The sequence below is a fragment of the Artemia franciscana genome, chromosome 10 (assembly GCF_032884065.1).
Source record: "Artemia franciscana chromosome 10, ASM3288406v1, whole genome shotgun sequence".
NCBI lineage: Eukaryota > Metazoa > Arthropoda > Branchiopoda > Anostraca > Artemiidae > Artemia > Artemia franciscana.
The window spans coordinates 15,873,246-15,889,026 of record NC_088872.1 but is presented as its reverse complement, the minus strand read 5'-3'; the positions used below and the strand labels follow the sequence as shown (position 1 = coordinate 15,889,026).

Genomic DNA, 15,781 nt, shown 5'->3' with positions numbered 1-15,781 from the left:
AGTTGCGCCTCTATTCGAAAAAAAGAGAATAAGAAAGGGCAAATAAGTGGTACCCATGCAAAAAAGTGATTGTCCTTGGTGTTCAATCCAGGGGATTAAAAATTTCCTGTATAGGGTTTTGGACCATGGGGATTCCAGTGGTGTACTTTTTCTTGATTCAGTGTAATTATATAGAAGCTTCAGGTCATTTTTGAAGTTCCCTGAAATATCATTTAAAATAACATTTTACCATTAAAACTATTGTACATAATCGTCACCATTCCTGAATCAGCTAGAAATGACAGTTATTTTTCATTTGCAAGTTTTAAACGAGTTTTTTAATTTTTGGTTACTATTAGCCGTGGTTCATCCTTTACTAAGTTGCAGCTTCTTTGAAGCTGCAACCTTGCAGCCATGAATTTTTCAATAGTGAAAAAAGCTGTAATCTAGTTCGTGGTAACGAACTGTAGTAAGGAGCGACCCGGCTCAATAGTAAACAAAACTCTAAAAAACGGAATTTTGATACTAATAGATACATCAAAAGAATCAGATTTTCATGCTGATTTTAAATATATAAGTTTCATCAAATTTGGTTTATTTACTCATCAAAAGTTACGAGCCTGAGAAAATTTACCTTATTTTGCACCTCCTGTTATATTAAACACCTCCCTAAAAGTCATAGAATCTTTTACACCATCGCATTCATGGTATCAGAGAACCCCACTGTAGAAGTTTCAAGCTCCTATCTACAAAAATGTGGAACTTCGTATTTTTTGCCAGAAGACCGATCACGGATGCGTTTTTTTTTTTTTTTTTTGTTTTTTTTTTCAGGGAATACCTATGTGATTGTCACAGTAAAAAGAATAATTGTTACAGAAAAAAAGAAGAAGTTGTAACTTTAAGGAAAGGCTACTTATTTATATGATTGCCACAGTAACTAATACTGCTTTAAGCCAAGTAAAAATAAAATAAATCAGGCATTCAAAAATCAAAGCCTATAATTTTTTTAATTTGTAATTTATGAACTGTTGCAGATTGGGGTCTCTAGAGAACACGGTGGTGCATGCAGTAATTGGTCGGTAATGGTCGTAATGGTCGTAATGGTCGGTGCATGTAAATCATGTCCGTCTCAAGTTCGGAGTGTTATGCTCAGGCTACTCTTCATTAAGGCCTACATTTCTCGTGGAATGGAGAAACTAAAAAAAAGAGACTAGAAAAAAGTAGTGAATTTACTATAATGTTCAACATAGTCTCCTATATCTTCCAAATATGATTTTTTAGTTTCAATACGAAATAATTGGTGCCTACGTGCTTTTTTTTTACAACCATGGAGAAATTTGGCAACATAAGCAAATAGAGTCTTAAATGATCTTAGCATATGAATGAAACGTACTGAGTGTTTCTTTGAAGCAATTATACCACTTATAAGCCCCTGCTGACAAGCATCATGAGAAATGATTAAATAGTTTCACCTTTATCCTTTTTTTTTCTTCTTTTTTTGTTACACAGTAAAACTTATGTATTCAATGCATGTTTCACTTATTTCGTCTATGGCGATGATGTGTAATAGATTTTACTTACAATGCACCTTAGAAAATGTTATATTTATAATTATCATTTTAAGAGCCAACAAACAAAGCTCATAAATAATTATACACAAAAAACATGAACAGTGGCGTCAATCGGAAGGGGGAGGTAGAGGAAGGAAGGGTTATGCTCCCCCTAAATTTTCGAAAATATATTTTGTGGGGGGGGGGATTTTCAAGGAATAATGCCCTGTTGATATTTGTATTGAAAATATCGAGAAAAAGCGACAAAAATGATCCCTCCCTCTAGATATCGAAAATACACACCCTCCTCCATTTTGTGAAATGACGTCACTACACATGTGGTGAAGGCTCTATCACGAGGAAGGGGTTACCCTGTCAGAATTATCCTCTACGCCTGAAAATTAACTCTGACTTAGTATTATTGCTTATGTGCTGCGTTTGGTGGATGTGCTGTTTCTTTTTGCCATGCCCAAGCAATGTTCCATGAATTGCAATCAATTCTACCAGGGCTAACCACCATAAGTCTCCTCCTTTTTGAAGGGTGATCTTTTCTTCCTAAAGGTTCTTAATTCCCTCTAGTTAGGCACGTGTGTAGGAGTAAGGGATATGTCTCCTCCCAAAATCTTGGGATTCTTACGATTCATCCTTTAACGTCTTATATTGTCTATGTTGTCTGGTTTTGGAAGTCGCTCCGTCCCCTCCTCGAATAAAATCTTGCAATTGTGCACATCGATAGCCTTTCGTGTATCAGTTTTGCTCTGCCGTGTTCTTATTTTTTTTTATATAATTAACGGTAAAAAAAATAATAATAATATTGTTTATTGCTTCCTGTGTTTTTTTTAGATTTTTTTTAAGTGTTTTGTATTGACATGCATACGGTTTATAGTATGAAGTAGTTCACTTTGTTCAAAAATAAAATTCAAATTCCATTTTAGCTTAAATCAAGCTTATTCTAATATCTTAAACATATTCTCACATACCAACATATTAACATGTTAAACGTATTCTTGCATATTAAACATGTAATTAAACAATATTAAACAATAAATGTTTATGAAACAATAAACGAGTGTTCTATGGTCTGGCTAAAGGTCACTCCACCTCCAGGGAGTATAGGAAATTAATAAGGAAGGAAATCACATTATTTTAAATTGGGTTTGATAGGAATTGAGAACTACTAACGCCATTGACAGTCCAGCGTTGCCCAGAAGACCCAGAAACTTAAAAATAAAGTTTGACTTTGGCTATAATTTTAATTTATTAACATAGGGATTTTCATTTAAGGTCTTATTTACTTCGGATCGAATCTTAAAATGTTATACTTCAAACCATTTTTATTGATCATGAAGTAGGTAGGGCCTGGATAGTGTGCAGAACATGAATTACTTTTTTAAATTAGATATAAATATACCTATTTCATCATTTTGGCAAAAGCATCTTTTTTGTGTCTGGCCAACTTACAGCAAAAGTACTAAAAGAGGTAAAACAATTAGATTAAATGTTTTCATTATGTTTTTATGATTAAAGTTAGAATTTGTAAAATTTATTTTTGACCCAACTAAACCACACGAATAAAAGAGAAAAGGTTAATACTTTTGTGTTTCATAATAAATTTTATGATTTTATTTAGCGACGTTAGAAGGCGTTCGAAACAAGCTCCAACGCTTGTCTCTTTTTTCGCTCAGAGTTAAGCTTAACTTTCCTTCACAACTACCATCTATATAGTTAATTAACTAAAAGAGAAAATAGTACAAGAATTGAAATTGAAAATCAAGGACCCCCCCCCCTCATCCTCTAAGAGATATAATAGTGATGATAGTTGAAGCACAGGATGGTTGGCCCCTAACCCTCCATTGCACTTCCTGGCTGAAGGGCCAAGAAACGGAGATCAGCACCACCGGTAGGGACTGTAAAGTCTAATGCCGTATTCTTTATCTTTTTTTTATAAGAACCAAACTTAATTGTTAAAATTGGGGTATTTTTCTTTCTTTTAGGGCCTATTATGGTTTCGCGGATCATTTTAAGGACCAAGCAGCTGCATTATTGAACTCGTTAGATCCTCACAACAAAAAAGCTTTATACTGCGATCCAACTCAACCCATGTCAAATTCAAGCTCGCATAGCTCCTTAAACAACGTTGGCAGAACTCCTGTAGTTAAGAAGCCTTCTAGTACAAGCACTGAAAGTCTACAGAAGATTCCTATTCCAAGAAGGCCGGCAGTGCCAGTCGGTAAGAACGTTATTTTGGACTTTGCTAACGTTAGTTAATAACCTTCCTAAGTGGATTTCCGCTGCTTACGTAGTTTTTATGCTAAGTGGTGAAGTTACGTTATTTACGTTATTTATGAGCTTTCACACTTACATAAGGGCTTTCAAAATAGGCTAGTATAAAAATTAAAAAACAATTATAATCATCGTCTAATATCATCACAATCGTCATACGTAAACTATTGAAAATTAAAATTGTGGAGTGGAGACGGAGATTCAAGCTTCGATCAACGCTGTATTAAACTAAGAATTTTATATTGGACTTTGGTAACGGTAGTTAATAAACGGTTTTCACACTACATATGCACTTTTCTATGCTAAGTGGTACGTTAAGTGATGTTAAGTGTGAACTTTCACGATTAAAAGTTCTTCCACACTAGGCTAATGTAACATTTATAAAACTTATTAAACATCGTCTAGAATCATCACAATCACCATAAACCAATTATTAAAAATTAAAAATGTGGAATGGAGGCAGAGATTCAAATTCAAGCTCTAATAAACGTTATATTATACTAAGAACGTTGTATTGGACTTTGGTAACGTTAGTTAATAAGTAGCTCTCACACTACGTACGCAATTTTCTATGCTAAGTGGTTAAATTACGTTACGTTAAGTCTTGCCTTTCAAGCTCAAAATGTTCTACTAGCGTGAAAGGTTATACGACGGAGTGTGAAAAAACCATTAAGTTTTTTTTTTGTTCACAGGTACTCGCTTTCTCTCTGTCTTTCCATCTCTCCTACTGAATCCCTCTCTCCCATTGTCTCTCTCTCTCTCTTTCCCTCTCTCTTTCCCTCTTTCCCTCTCTTTCTCTTTCACTGTGTTGAGAAATTTTGTATTTTCACTAGGCTTTATCCTTAATTGTTTAATTAGACTTTTATTATTTTATGTTTTTTAGCCAATACTTTTATAATTTTACCAGAGCTTTTGTTTTTGATAGAACTCAATAATAACTCAACTTTATGTAGTATGCTTGCTACTTGTTTGATTTAATCCTCTGTTGAACTCAATCATAACTCAACTTTATATGGCATAAGTAATTTGTGTGAATGGTGATGTTACCGCAAAATTTGAAGCAGAACCTGGGTAAGCCAAGGATACCCACTAAATCTTTTACTTTTTGAACTGTATTTTGACCCATTACTCAAGTACATAGCAAAAGAAAAAAGTGGCATTATATTAGGACAAGTGATGATGAAGTTGAACAGTTTAGTGGATAATCTGTAGATGAACTCCGACCTATTTAAGCTGCAGCTGAATAAAAATAAGGGTGAAATACCATTATGGGAAGACGAAGTAAAAGAGGTGTAAAAGTAAACGAGGTAAAAAAAAAGTAAAAGAGTAAATGAGGAAATCAGAATGTAACGAAGGAAGTAAAAGATGTAACGATGTAAAAGAGGGAATCCCAAGAAAGGAAAAAAATAAAATCTTGGGTGTGTTTCTTCAAAGAGGTTGGAACCGAACGGAAAGTGAAAGCTGGATAAATACGGAATCGAAATTCAAAAATGCCCTTAGACTATTCGCAAGTTATATATATATATATATATATATATATATATATATATATATATATATATATATATATATATATATATATATATATATATATATATATATAATTATTATTATTATGGTATTATTCATAACTTCTTTTTGACACTATTTTTAAATGGATTAAAAGCGAAATGATCTCTTTAGGTTTGCCCAATGGTACTCCATCTCTCTCTGCTCGCAGTAATAGTGCCATAGAACTACAAGCAGTCCAAAGATCAAAATTAAGGTCACAACAATACGCCGCTGCCCAAAGAATGAAAATTGGCTCGGGAGCATCTCTCCGTAAGTGCCAGATCTGTTTCTTGAATTTTTCTTCTTCTTCTTACTTTGTTTCATTTCAGAATAAAAAAGATTCGTCTCGTAAAATATGACTGAACATAGGGTGAATCTAATCTAAATCACAATAGTTCAGGGACATGAAGAATGTTGACTCTCAATGATGAAGTATTTGAAGTGAAAATTGTCTTGCATTCTATGCATTCTATTTGACAAGTGTCCCTGGCATGGTAAAAAAAAAATTTATAATTTCGTTTTAGTCCCGCAATCGCTTGGTTTACATCATTGAAAAATGGTCATTTTGCTACTTGGAAAAGAAAAGTCCATGGTAATGTTTTTTCCAGGTGAAGCAGCTCTTTTCAAGGCTGAAAAGCCGTTTTTCGATCTCTCCGAACGTGGATTCATCATCAACAAGAAAATTGAGTCTGGCAATCCTGCTTCAAGAAAGTGATAGTTTTAGACACTGACATCAGACACTGTTGTCGGTTATGCGGGTCGTGGGTCCCTGTTTTTTGGGTTATGGGTCCCTGTTTTGTTACTTTGTGTTGACTGTGGAGGATTTGTATGATTCATATGCAATCAGTGATGATGGTGATGAAAATGCTTCCTTTTTCTTTTTCTTTCTTTTTCCTTAAAGACTAAATTTTACTATAACCTTAGTGAAACAGATATACCACAAATTTAGTAAATATACAAAACAATGCTGTTAATTTTTGTTTGTAATATTCAAAGAAACTTAGGATCAAAAATTGTCGGTTAAATTTGGTGAACTTTTAGTAAATAATTCTGTAAATTGAGTCTATTTGATTAAAGAACAATTATGTTTATTGAGAACAATTTGATCCAATCTTCAACAAAGTATTTTACCAAAAAATATTACCAATTTTAAATAAAATTTGGTAAAAGAGGTAAACTTGCAAAAATTTTATTCTATAAATTTAGTTGAGTATAAAAAAGTTATCAACTTTGTAATAAGCTATTTTGTGTTTATATGTTGCTTAGGCTACCGAGATATTTATCTGTAAACGCAAAGCAAAGAAATCAGAATACAGAAAATTAGGTGAAATATCAGAAGACTTAAAAATTATGAAGGTTTAAGATGTAGAGGTAGGTGGTGAATTAGAGTTTAGGAGTTTAAATCTATGCTTATTGAATTTTGGAGAGAGAAGTGGAACATCCCAAAATCACCAGGGGTAGTGTAGTTAGGCACACTTTATTGAATTTCCCGAGTAAAATCTTATCTTCTACTCTCATCCCATCTCAAATCAGGCAGATTCTGCCTGGTGATTATCATAAATCTCCTCAAATAATTACAATCATCGTTACTACTAAGCATATTCCAACCGATATCAATCCTCTTGAGGTTAACCCAAAATCCGTAGTTTTTAAATAATTAAATTTTCTTCTTTTTTTTTAAGCTGACGATCAAAGAAGATCTAAAGTTGAGCCTGCCAACCGTGAGAAAGCTCGAAAAAAAATAATAACTAGAATACGGGACTTCAGGCCTATGAAATCCAAAGAGGAACAATGTTTCGCAAATAAACAATACAAAACTAGGTAAACTAAAACAGTGAAAAACAAGAAATAATGTGGACAAAAAAATTTATATATTAAAAAAAAATGTTCACTCTGAATATATAATTGTCATAACCCGACCATCTTCCAGGAAGAGGAATCTTCCGGGAGTCGAACCTTAGAGAACCTCGATACTTAGAGGACCTAGTCTCATAGGATTTTCCCAGGGGGGCAGGACTTAAGAATAGGAGTGTAGTGTTAAGCACAGTCTGTTTTTCTAATTTTGCTGATGGGTCTTCGGGTTAATTATATAATAGGAGCCATCCCCCCATCCTCTGTGTACTAATTGTAAGGAGCACAAACAATAAATTAAGGCTCTACTCTTTTAGACACATTTTTATTCATTTGTTTATGCTTTCATGCATCTCGTATAGAAGTCGATTGTGAGTATAAAAATAGTTTCTATCTTTGTGCTTTTATAAAATATATTTATTTATGTAGATATATGTTTTGTTTTGTTTTCAACAGAAGTGGATTGTGAGTATAAATACAATTTTAGTCTTCTTTGTTCTTGTTTTTGGCTTAATATGCTAAATGTAATAACACACTCATTTAATATGCTAAATGTAATAACACACTCATTTGTTTTAATACTGAGTATTATGTACTAGCTATTTATTTTTTTTATTTCACTGCTTCTTTTTCACTTCTAATTTCTTTATAAAATATAAGAATACTCGTCAAAAATTGGGGACTGTTGCCAAAGTCCAGTTCTGAAAATTTAGAATATCCTTAGTAAAATCGTTTTAATTAGCCGAAGACTTTTTTTTTTTTTTTTTTTTTTTTTTTTTTTTTTTTTTTTTTTTTTTTTTTTTTTTTTTTTTTTTTTTTTTTTTAATATATCCATTCAGATATTAACACTTTAACATGTTATCATACACAATTTTTGGTGGGGATATTTACAGTTTTCTGTTTTTATAAAATGTGATATTTCCCCCTGTTCTTGCTTGCCAATATGGCTCGGAAATATTTTTTTGGTACCGAAATGCTCCGTTCCGTGTCATGTAGCCCTGAAAATAGCATACATGTTCAAATAAATGGTCATTATTGTCTGTTCACTTTTCCTTTTTCTGCAATTTAAGTAGTTGCATAACTTTTCTTAAATTACCGCGCAGAATTTGAAAATTTAGAGAAAAACGTTTAGATGCAAAAAAGTGCGTTATTATTTTGTTTATCATAAATGCCTAATTAGAACTGATTATTTTCAACTTAATAAACGCAGAGTCCGTGTCTATTTTCTAAGTTCCTTAAGCTATATAAAAAAAAAAGAAGAAAAAAAAAGTTGCGTCACGATTCCTCCAAGGGCATAAAAAACAGTAACATAACGTAATTTTATAATTTGAAAGACTGGATGTGACAACGTGGAAATGCCTAACAGATAAGCTTTCGTCTAAAAAATTTATTAAATAATTGAACTGATCTTTTTTCCATTGTTTTCTGTAAATTTATCATAAAATTGTAACCAAAGTTTTAATTACACTATTACGCATTTCCTTTATTTATCAAAAGGAAGTGTAGAGGTAGAAAGGGCTCTGTACGCATGTGCTGCCTCCCCTTGCACCTCCCCCACAATATTAAAATTTATAAATTTTATGCTATAAATTTCTTATATTTTTCTTACGTTTCACCTATTGGCTCTGATTTCTTATATTTTTCTTACGTTTCACCTATTTTGGCTCTGTTTTCTTGGCTTCTCCTCCTCCCCCCCAGAACACGTCCATGTGTAAGTGACCATGGCTTATTTTGTACGCGCCCGGTTTTAAACTATTTTGAGTGTCGTGTCTTACTCCTCCATCTAGCCTCCAAATAATTTGTTAGTTTTTGTAAATTTTTTTTTTCATTCTAGCTCGTCCAATTAGAAAGCCGTCCGATTCATCCCACATGATTGGTGCTAGTCCACTTCAGTCTCCTGATCACACATCAAGGAGGCCAAGAGGAAACGGAGTTTCGCAGTCACAGCGTATGCTATATCTTTTATTTATTTATTTCATTTTTAGCTTTTCTTTTCTTTTTAGCTTTTTCGTGTAACTTTTTGCATTTGCATTTTGTGATCTCCTGATCATCAGGGAGGCACAAGAGGAAACAGATTTTCATAGTCACAGCTTATGCTACATCTTTTATTTATTTATTTTATTAGCTTTTCTTTTCCTTTTAGCTTTTTTGTGTACCTTTTTGCCTTTTAAGTAGTGTAATGTATTCTTATGGAATGGTAAAATTTAGTTCCCTCGAAGTTATTGTATACATACCACAAGTACTTTTAGTCTTCAGCTAAATTTCTATATCAAAACCATTGAGATTCAATTAGTGATTAATAGTGAGCTAACAGCTGTTAACGATTGACAGTAATAAAGACATAGAGAAAAATTAGTTAATTAAAAAAATCAATTATAGTAAGTACTTGAAAACGTAGTGAAGTACTTATTGCCTCGATCTTGACTGCTATAGCAAAGAAAATGAAAAATCTATAAGAATTGAATCTAACGATTGAATTGCCTGGACAGTTATAGTATCGAGTTTAGTGACTTTAAAGAAAATTGAATAATTGATTTAGTTATTTTCCAGTGTTGTAGGATTAAAGTTGAAACTTCTTTATTTTGACAAATAATCGTTTGTTGATTTGTTTTTGTTTTTTGTTTTTTAAAAAAAAATATTTTAAGTCAAAATCCAGTCTTCATAAAGTAGGCCTGAAGTAGCTTAGCAAAAACTTAAGAGGTTAATTAAATTAGTTGACCTCAAGCTGGCAAGCTGACTGGTAACAGAAAACTGCTTTCTTTAAACTTCCCTACATTTTGACATTTGGAAGGACGTGTGTACAGTATTTTAGGTTAGACAAAAAAATAGTTAAATGATAGATGGAATTAGTGATTTTCGACCCTGGCGTCAGTTGCCTCTCGTATAAGATCCCATACTCTTTGTGGTGAACTTCGGGCTTGAAATTGTTTAATTTTTCTCTGCGATTAAAAGTATCTATGCAAGAAAAAAAGATTATGGAGTGCTCTCAGAGTAAAAAAAAGTTTCCGCTTTCATTATTTTTCATAATTTGATGGGAGGGCGGCGGGATCATGACGGAAATTTCAATTTAATCAAAGTGCTTTAAGTTGCATCTGTAGCTTCAGCTTGAGAAAATCTCTCGGATAATTTGTCTGGAATATTTGAAGTAGTTGACCAAGAAAGCAGGTCATTTGCAACCAGCTTGTTCCTATTTTGGGACTAGAGGATTGGTTTTAGACTTGGGGCAGGAAGTATATACTACATTGTCACATCCCCTTGATTAGGCTAGTAAAGGTTTTGTCGCGATTGCCAATTGGAATGTTTTTCGGCTGTCAACATTTTCTCGCTGGATTATTATATAGCTTTGATACGAAAAACCTCGACTCCGCCCAAGGGAGAAAATAAGTCCACAATGAAGTTAATGAGCCGGAGGCAGGAATACTATACCGACGATTGAAGAGAGGAATGTGAATGATAACGTTAACATGGATTAATTTGTTAATTACTCATAAGACATTAAAATCGGCTAATTAGGTCATAGTAGCAAAAAGAGATGGACTCAATGGCGTATTTAACATCAATCAGTGTTTATTATGCGCTTCTGTAATGTAAATATACTAAAAGCAGCAAGTTTAATTCTAATAAATTTGAAATAAAATTTAGTTTGGCCAAAATTGGTTCCAGAAATTTCACACTCGTAAAAAAGTCTAATTCAAATATGCTGAAACTATTTCCTATAGCCTACTTTAGGGAAAAAGTTAACCTTATAGCCCAAAATTTTGAATAAATGTTCATATCATTTTAGTAATGTGAGCCCAAAGTTAAGAGAGGGGATTTTGATCTAAGAAAGTATACGGTAACCTCTGAGTTTGACGTTTTTTTTGTTTTTTTTTTTTTTTTTAATTTAGGGTTAAATTTTTATGAAAGAAAAGCTGGACCTTTGTGAATTTTTTTTCTTCTTTTAACTGACCAGATTTGTTCATGATATGTAATTTAAACAGTTTATCCTACTGCCGTTGATTTAGACCTGAAATTAAGTTCCAGGCCCTCATAAACGAGATGGAAAGATCAATATTAACTCATTGTACTAGTTTAAAACTGTTGCTAAGTTTAAGGTGAGAACCTTTGCACTATGCACGCTAATCTCAACTATGCTATATGTTTTCAGTGAAAAACAAAACCAAACTATTATTATTACTGTTTTTTGCGATGAAAAAGAAAATAAAGCTCCTCGGCAAATGTAGTAAACTAAAATGGAATGACCCAGCAAACGGGAATTTTTTTTTCTATGGAAAGATCTCTATTAACACATTTTACTAGTTATAAAATTGTCGCTAAGTTTAAGGTGAGAACCACTAAGCATTTCAGAAAAATTCTTTTGTTAGTGCTCAATAACAAAGCTGAAAAATCCTTTGCAGTAAATCCTTGTAGTAAACTAAAATGAAATGACCCAGCAAACGGGGATTTTTTTTTAGGTTTAATCCTTGCTTCTGAAAAATTGATCTCCCCCACCCCCCATGCCTATCTTACTGAGATCGAATGTATGTTGCCCTATTGTAACTAATCAAATATATGTACTGATTTTAATAATTTACTTTAATTTATGTACATACATAGTGAATTATAGGTACACAAGTAAAATATATGTCGGTACATGTTTTACTTTTTTTACATTGATGATGAAAGGTCAATTTTCTTTTAGCCAGCAGTCGATCAGGCTCACCCTCATCACGTCTAAGTTATGCTACATACACTGCTCAAACCCCTGGATCTGTTTCTCGTCGCCCCGGTACCATGAGGAATCCGAAAAGCCTGTTATCAAGTCGTGAAACAAGCCCCTCAAGAATGGCGAACTCAAGGATGTCAAAGCTCCGAACAGCGTCAATGTCTAAGGATAGGGGACCGCAGTTGGGTATGTCAAGACCTGTGATGGCCCAAAAAATTCTTCAGCAAAGCCGAGAAGCTGAATCAGCACTTGCTGATGCTTTGGTAAAAATCAGTTACTTTTTTCTTTTTATGGCTGCAGGCACTAGAGCAGCGGTTGTCAAAATGGTGTCTGCAGTTCAGTAGCGGCCCGCTCAGAAGTTTCAATAGAACCACACAGATATACGCTATTTAAATGAATATTAACAGTTCAGTAGTAACATTTATTGGGGTATTATTTTTTTTTTATATTAAGCGCCGCTTTTTCAAGTTCTTGGCTCAAACTACCTGTATGTTTTTGACAAAATGCATACTGATGAAAATGAGCTTGATATTGATGATAATATTCTTGAGCTGGTGAAACAACATGTGTCAATTCTAAGTGAAAGAAATTCGTATTATTTTCCGGGTGTAAGATAATTCGAAAAAGATCATTGATTTATTGTAATCCATTAGCGCCATCCCTTTGATTGTCCTCCTTCTTTGAAGGATAATTCAGTTTAAGTTCACCGATCTAAAAAAGTATTGGGTGTCAAGCATCTTTCCCTTGGAAAATGGTTCTTGGATAAAAGTGAACACAGTCTTTTTTTGATGTTTTAAAAATGACTTATGGAACCGCTTATATGGGGCTACGGAACTACCCAATCAGTATGTGTAACTTATAATTGTCGCTTGTGGCGCTAGTGTCGAAAACTGGCGCTAGTGTTGACAAAAAAAGTATTACCACTACCACCATCTAGCGATCGGTGACACCTGGCATTTTTTCAGTGTAATAATTAGAACAATTAACTTAAATAGTGTAGTTCTTAAAATTTGGTTAGTGATAAGAGTCTGATCTTAGTTCCTGGCAGAAAGCGAATACAAAGCTTAGAAAAATGCAAAGTGTCACCAAACGTTAGACGGCGCTGATAGTCTTTTTTGTCGATACTAGCACCAGTTCCAACTCTTAAAAGTTAACGATGCTCTGTGGAACCACCTATATGTTAGACAGCTTTTTCCACTCTGTTTACTCTCAAAACAAAATCTTGAAACAAATTTACATATGTTTTGTACTGGCCAAACCAAAGTCAAAGGTAAAAGACGAGATTGAGGTAAAATTGGAACGCATAGTTGCCACGTCCCACATTTACATTGATCTGAATTTGGATTCAATTACAGGGCTGATAATATTTTCGGAAATTAAGTAAATGTAACCTTATTTTTTGGAAATTAGTTTTTTTGGGAAATTACGTAAATATAACCTTAGTTTTGTTTTGACTTAGTAGGTATAGTGTCAAATCTCGATGGAGTAGGTTTTGAAATAAGTTTAAGTTCAAAATTATAGTTTCATTTGGAACTACCTTTGAATATGAGACGGCTTTTTCCGCGGTACTTACTTGCAAAACAAAATTTTGGAGCAAGTTTTGTGTGATTAATTCTGGCCAAAACGAAGTCAAACCTAGAAGAACAGATTCGGCTAAAGCAGAAACACGTTATTGTCATATTTCCCGAGGTGCTCTAGTCTATTTTAAAGCTTATTTTTGAAATGGTCTTCTGTTAGTTTTAGAAAGCTAGAAAGAACAATGAAAGACAAAGTCAGTCTCAGGGACTAATGAAAGCTAATATGAGCAGAAATTAACTATACCAGGGTTTATCAAAGCCAAGTGGCTTCTTTTCTTTTAGAAAATATAAAATTAAGAATTATTTGGTGTTTTTATAGTTTTGTTTGTGGAAACTGGTTAAGCTCTTAAGTGACAGCATTTCTTGCGTTCATTTATAAATTAATCAGCTCAGTTGAAATTTTTGGCAACAATGCCTGAAATTATTATGGTTAAGAATATCGTTAGCGCTCATTCTGATAATAACAAACACCAGTTTGGTTGTGGTTGTGTTCAGTTTGGTTGGAGTTTAGCTTTTAGTATCCACATTTGACACAAACGATATTGAATTAAACAAGCATTCATTGTTCTTTTAAATTTTAACTAAAAGAGGTTGGAAAAAGGGTCATTCCTGTTCTTCAGAAATTACGTTGATGGCGGTATTATGTAAATTACTTTACCCATAATATGAAAATTTTACTCTCCATGTCTATTGTGAATTTTCCGGTTATCAATTGTTATCAATTTTTCGGTTATCAACGGTTATCAATTTTTTTGGAAGCTACGTACGAGCGTTGGTTTAGCTTTTTGTTTATTCATTCTTTTTTTTTCATTCTAGTAGGTTTAGTGTCAGATTTTGCTGGAGTAAGTTCAAAAATAATTTCATATTCGAAATTATGGGCGAAAACACTTATTTACGTGGAATTTCGAGCAATAACGCAATTTGAACAACACATTTGCATATTTTCATTGTATTTCGAGCTACAACAAATTTTGAACCAACCAAACATTGGATCACGAGCCACAACACATTTTGAACCACATATTTGCATACTTACATTGTTGAGCAACAAAATATTTTGAACCACACATTTGCATATGTTTATTGGATTACGAGCAACAAAACATTTTGAACCACACATTTGCATATGTTCATTGTATTACGAGCCACAACACATTTGAACCACACATTTGTATATTTTCATCGGATTTCGAGCCATAACACATTTTGAACCACAGATTTGCATATTTTCATCGGATTACGAGCAACAAAGCATTTTGAACCACACATTTGCATATTTTCATTGGATTTCGAGCAAAAACACTTTTTGACCAACAATTTGTATATTTTCACTTAATAAATTGAAAAATAAGTGTTAATTCGAAATCATAGGCAACACCACTTGGAAAACGATATGGATACGATGATCATTCCGACGAAAGCGAAACATCAAGTTGCCAAAACACATTTGAACCACATATTTGCATATTTTCATTGTATTTCGAGCAACAGCACATTTTGAACCACACATTTGCATATTTTCACTTAATAAATTGAAAAATAAGTTTTAATCTAAAATTATAGGCAACAACACCTGGCAAACGATATGGATACGATGATCATTCCGACGAAAGCGAAACATCAAGTTTGTGTTCCGATCGCTCATTTGATTCGTATCACCGAAGAACTTCTGATGTAAGTGAAAATATTTGAACTATTAAAATGTTTACATGTAAACATGTCACATGTGAAACTTCATTCATGGAACATTTCGGTCGATTTGAATAATCTATATTGATTGTTGGTTTATGTTTAGTAGTAATATTCCAATGAAAGTTTCTGTTACAAAATATGACTTGTAAAAATGTTTGAGTGAATATTTCACAAATCAATAGCACATGAAACGCATGCAAAGGTGCAAACATTTTTTCTCCTTGGCTAAGGAAAGAATGAATGTGAAAACTTCGAAAATCTTGGGTCTTGAGAGCAAAGTGTTTGGGGCGGAGTAAAAGTAGCAATATTTTGAACTAAAAGGCATGGATGAAGTTAAACTAAGCCCATCTACTGTCTGCATGTAAAAGGATGCTATGAGTAAATTTTTACCATTCATTACTGATATTCCTGTATGTTGCTCTGAATTATGGTACCGGCCTCTTTACTTGTCTTATTTCAATACATTTTTATTACGTTAATATGTTACAGGCTTAAGGTTACTCTTTGGTTAAAGGTTTATGTGAATCTAGTACACCCTCAGCTCAAAACAAAGCTTTTGATTGAACTTCGTACAAAGAGTATTATATCTGAGC

General features: G+C 33.2%; 1 protein-coding gene across 1 annotated transcript in view; it reads left to right on the top strand.

Annotated features, from left to right (window-relative positions):
* The window catches only part of LOC136031837 (CLIP-associating protein 1-like), a gene marked incomplete in the record, with an annotated part of 169,070 nt that overhangs the window by 138,155 nt on the left and 15,134 nt on the right, over nucleotides 1–15,781 (top strand). Inside the window, 5 exon segments of the mRNA XM_065711673.1 lie at nucleotides 3,524–3,759; nucleotides 5,496–5,633; nucleotides 9,049–9,162; nucleotides 11,896–12,182; nucleotides 15,060–15,170. Coding sequence (XP_065567745.1) covers nucleotides 3,524–3,759; nucleotides 5,496–5,633; nucleotides 9,049–9,162; nucleotides 11,896–12,182; nucleotides 15,060–15,170 — 886 coding nt within the window.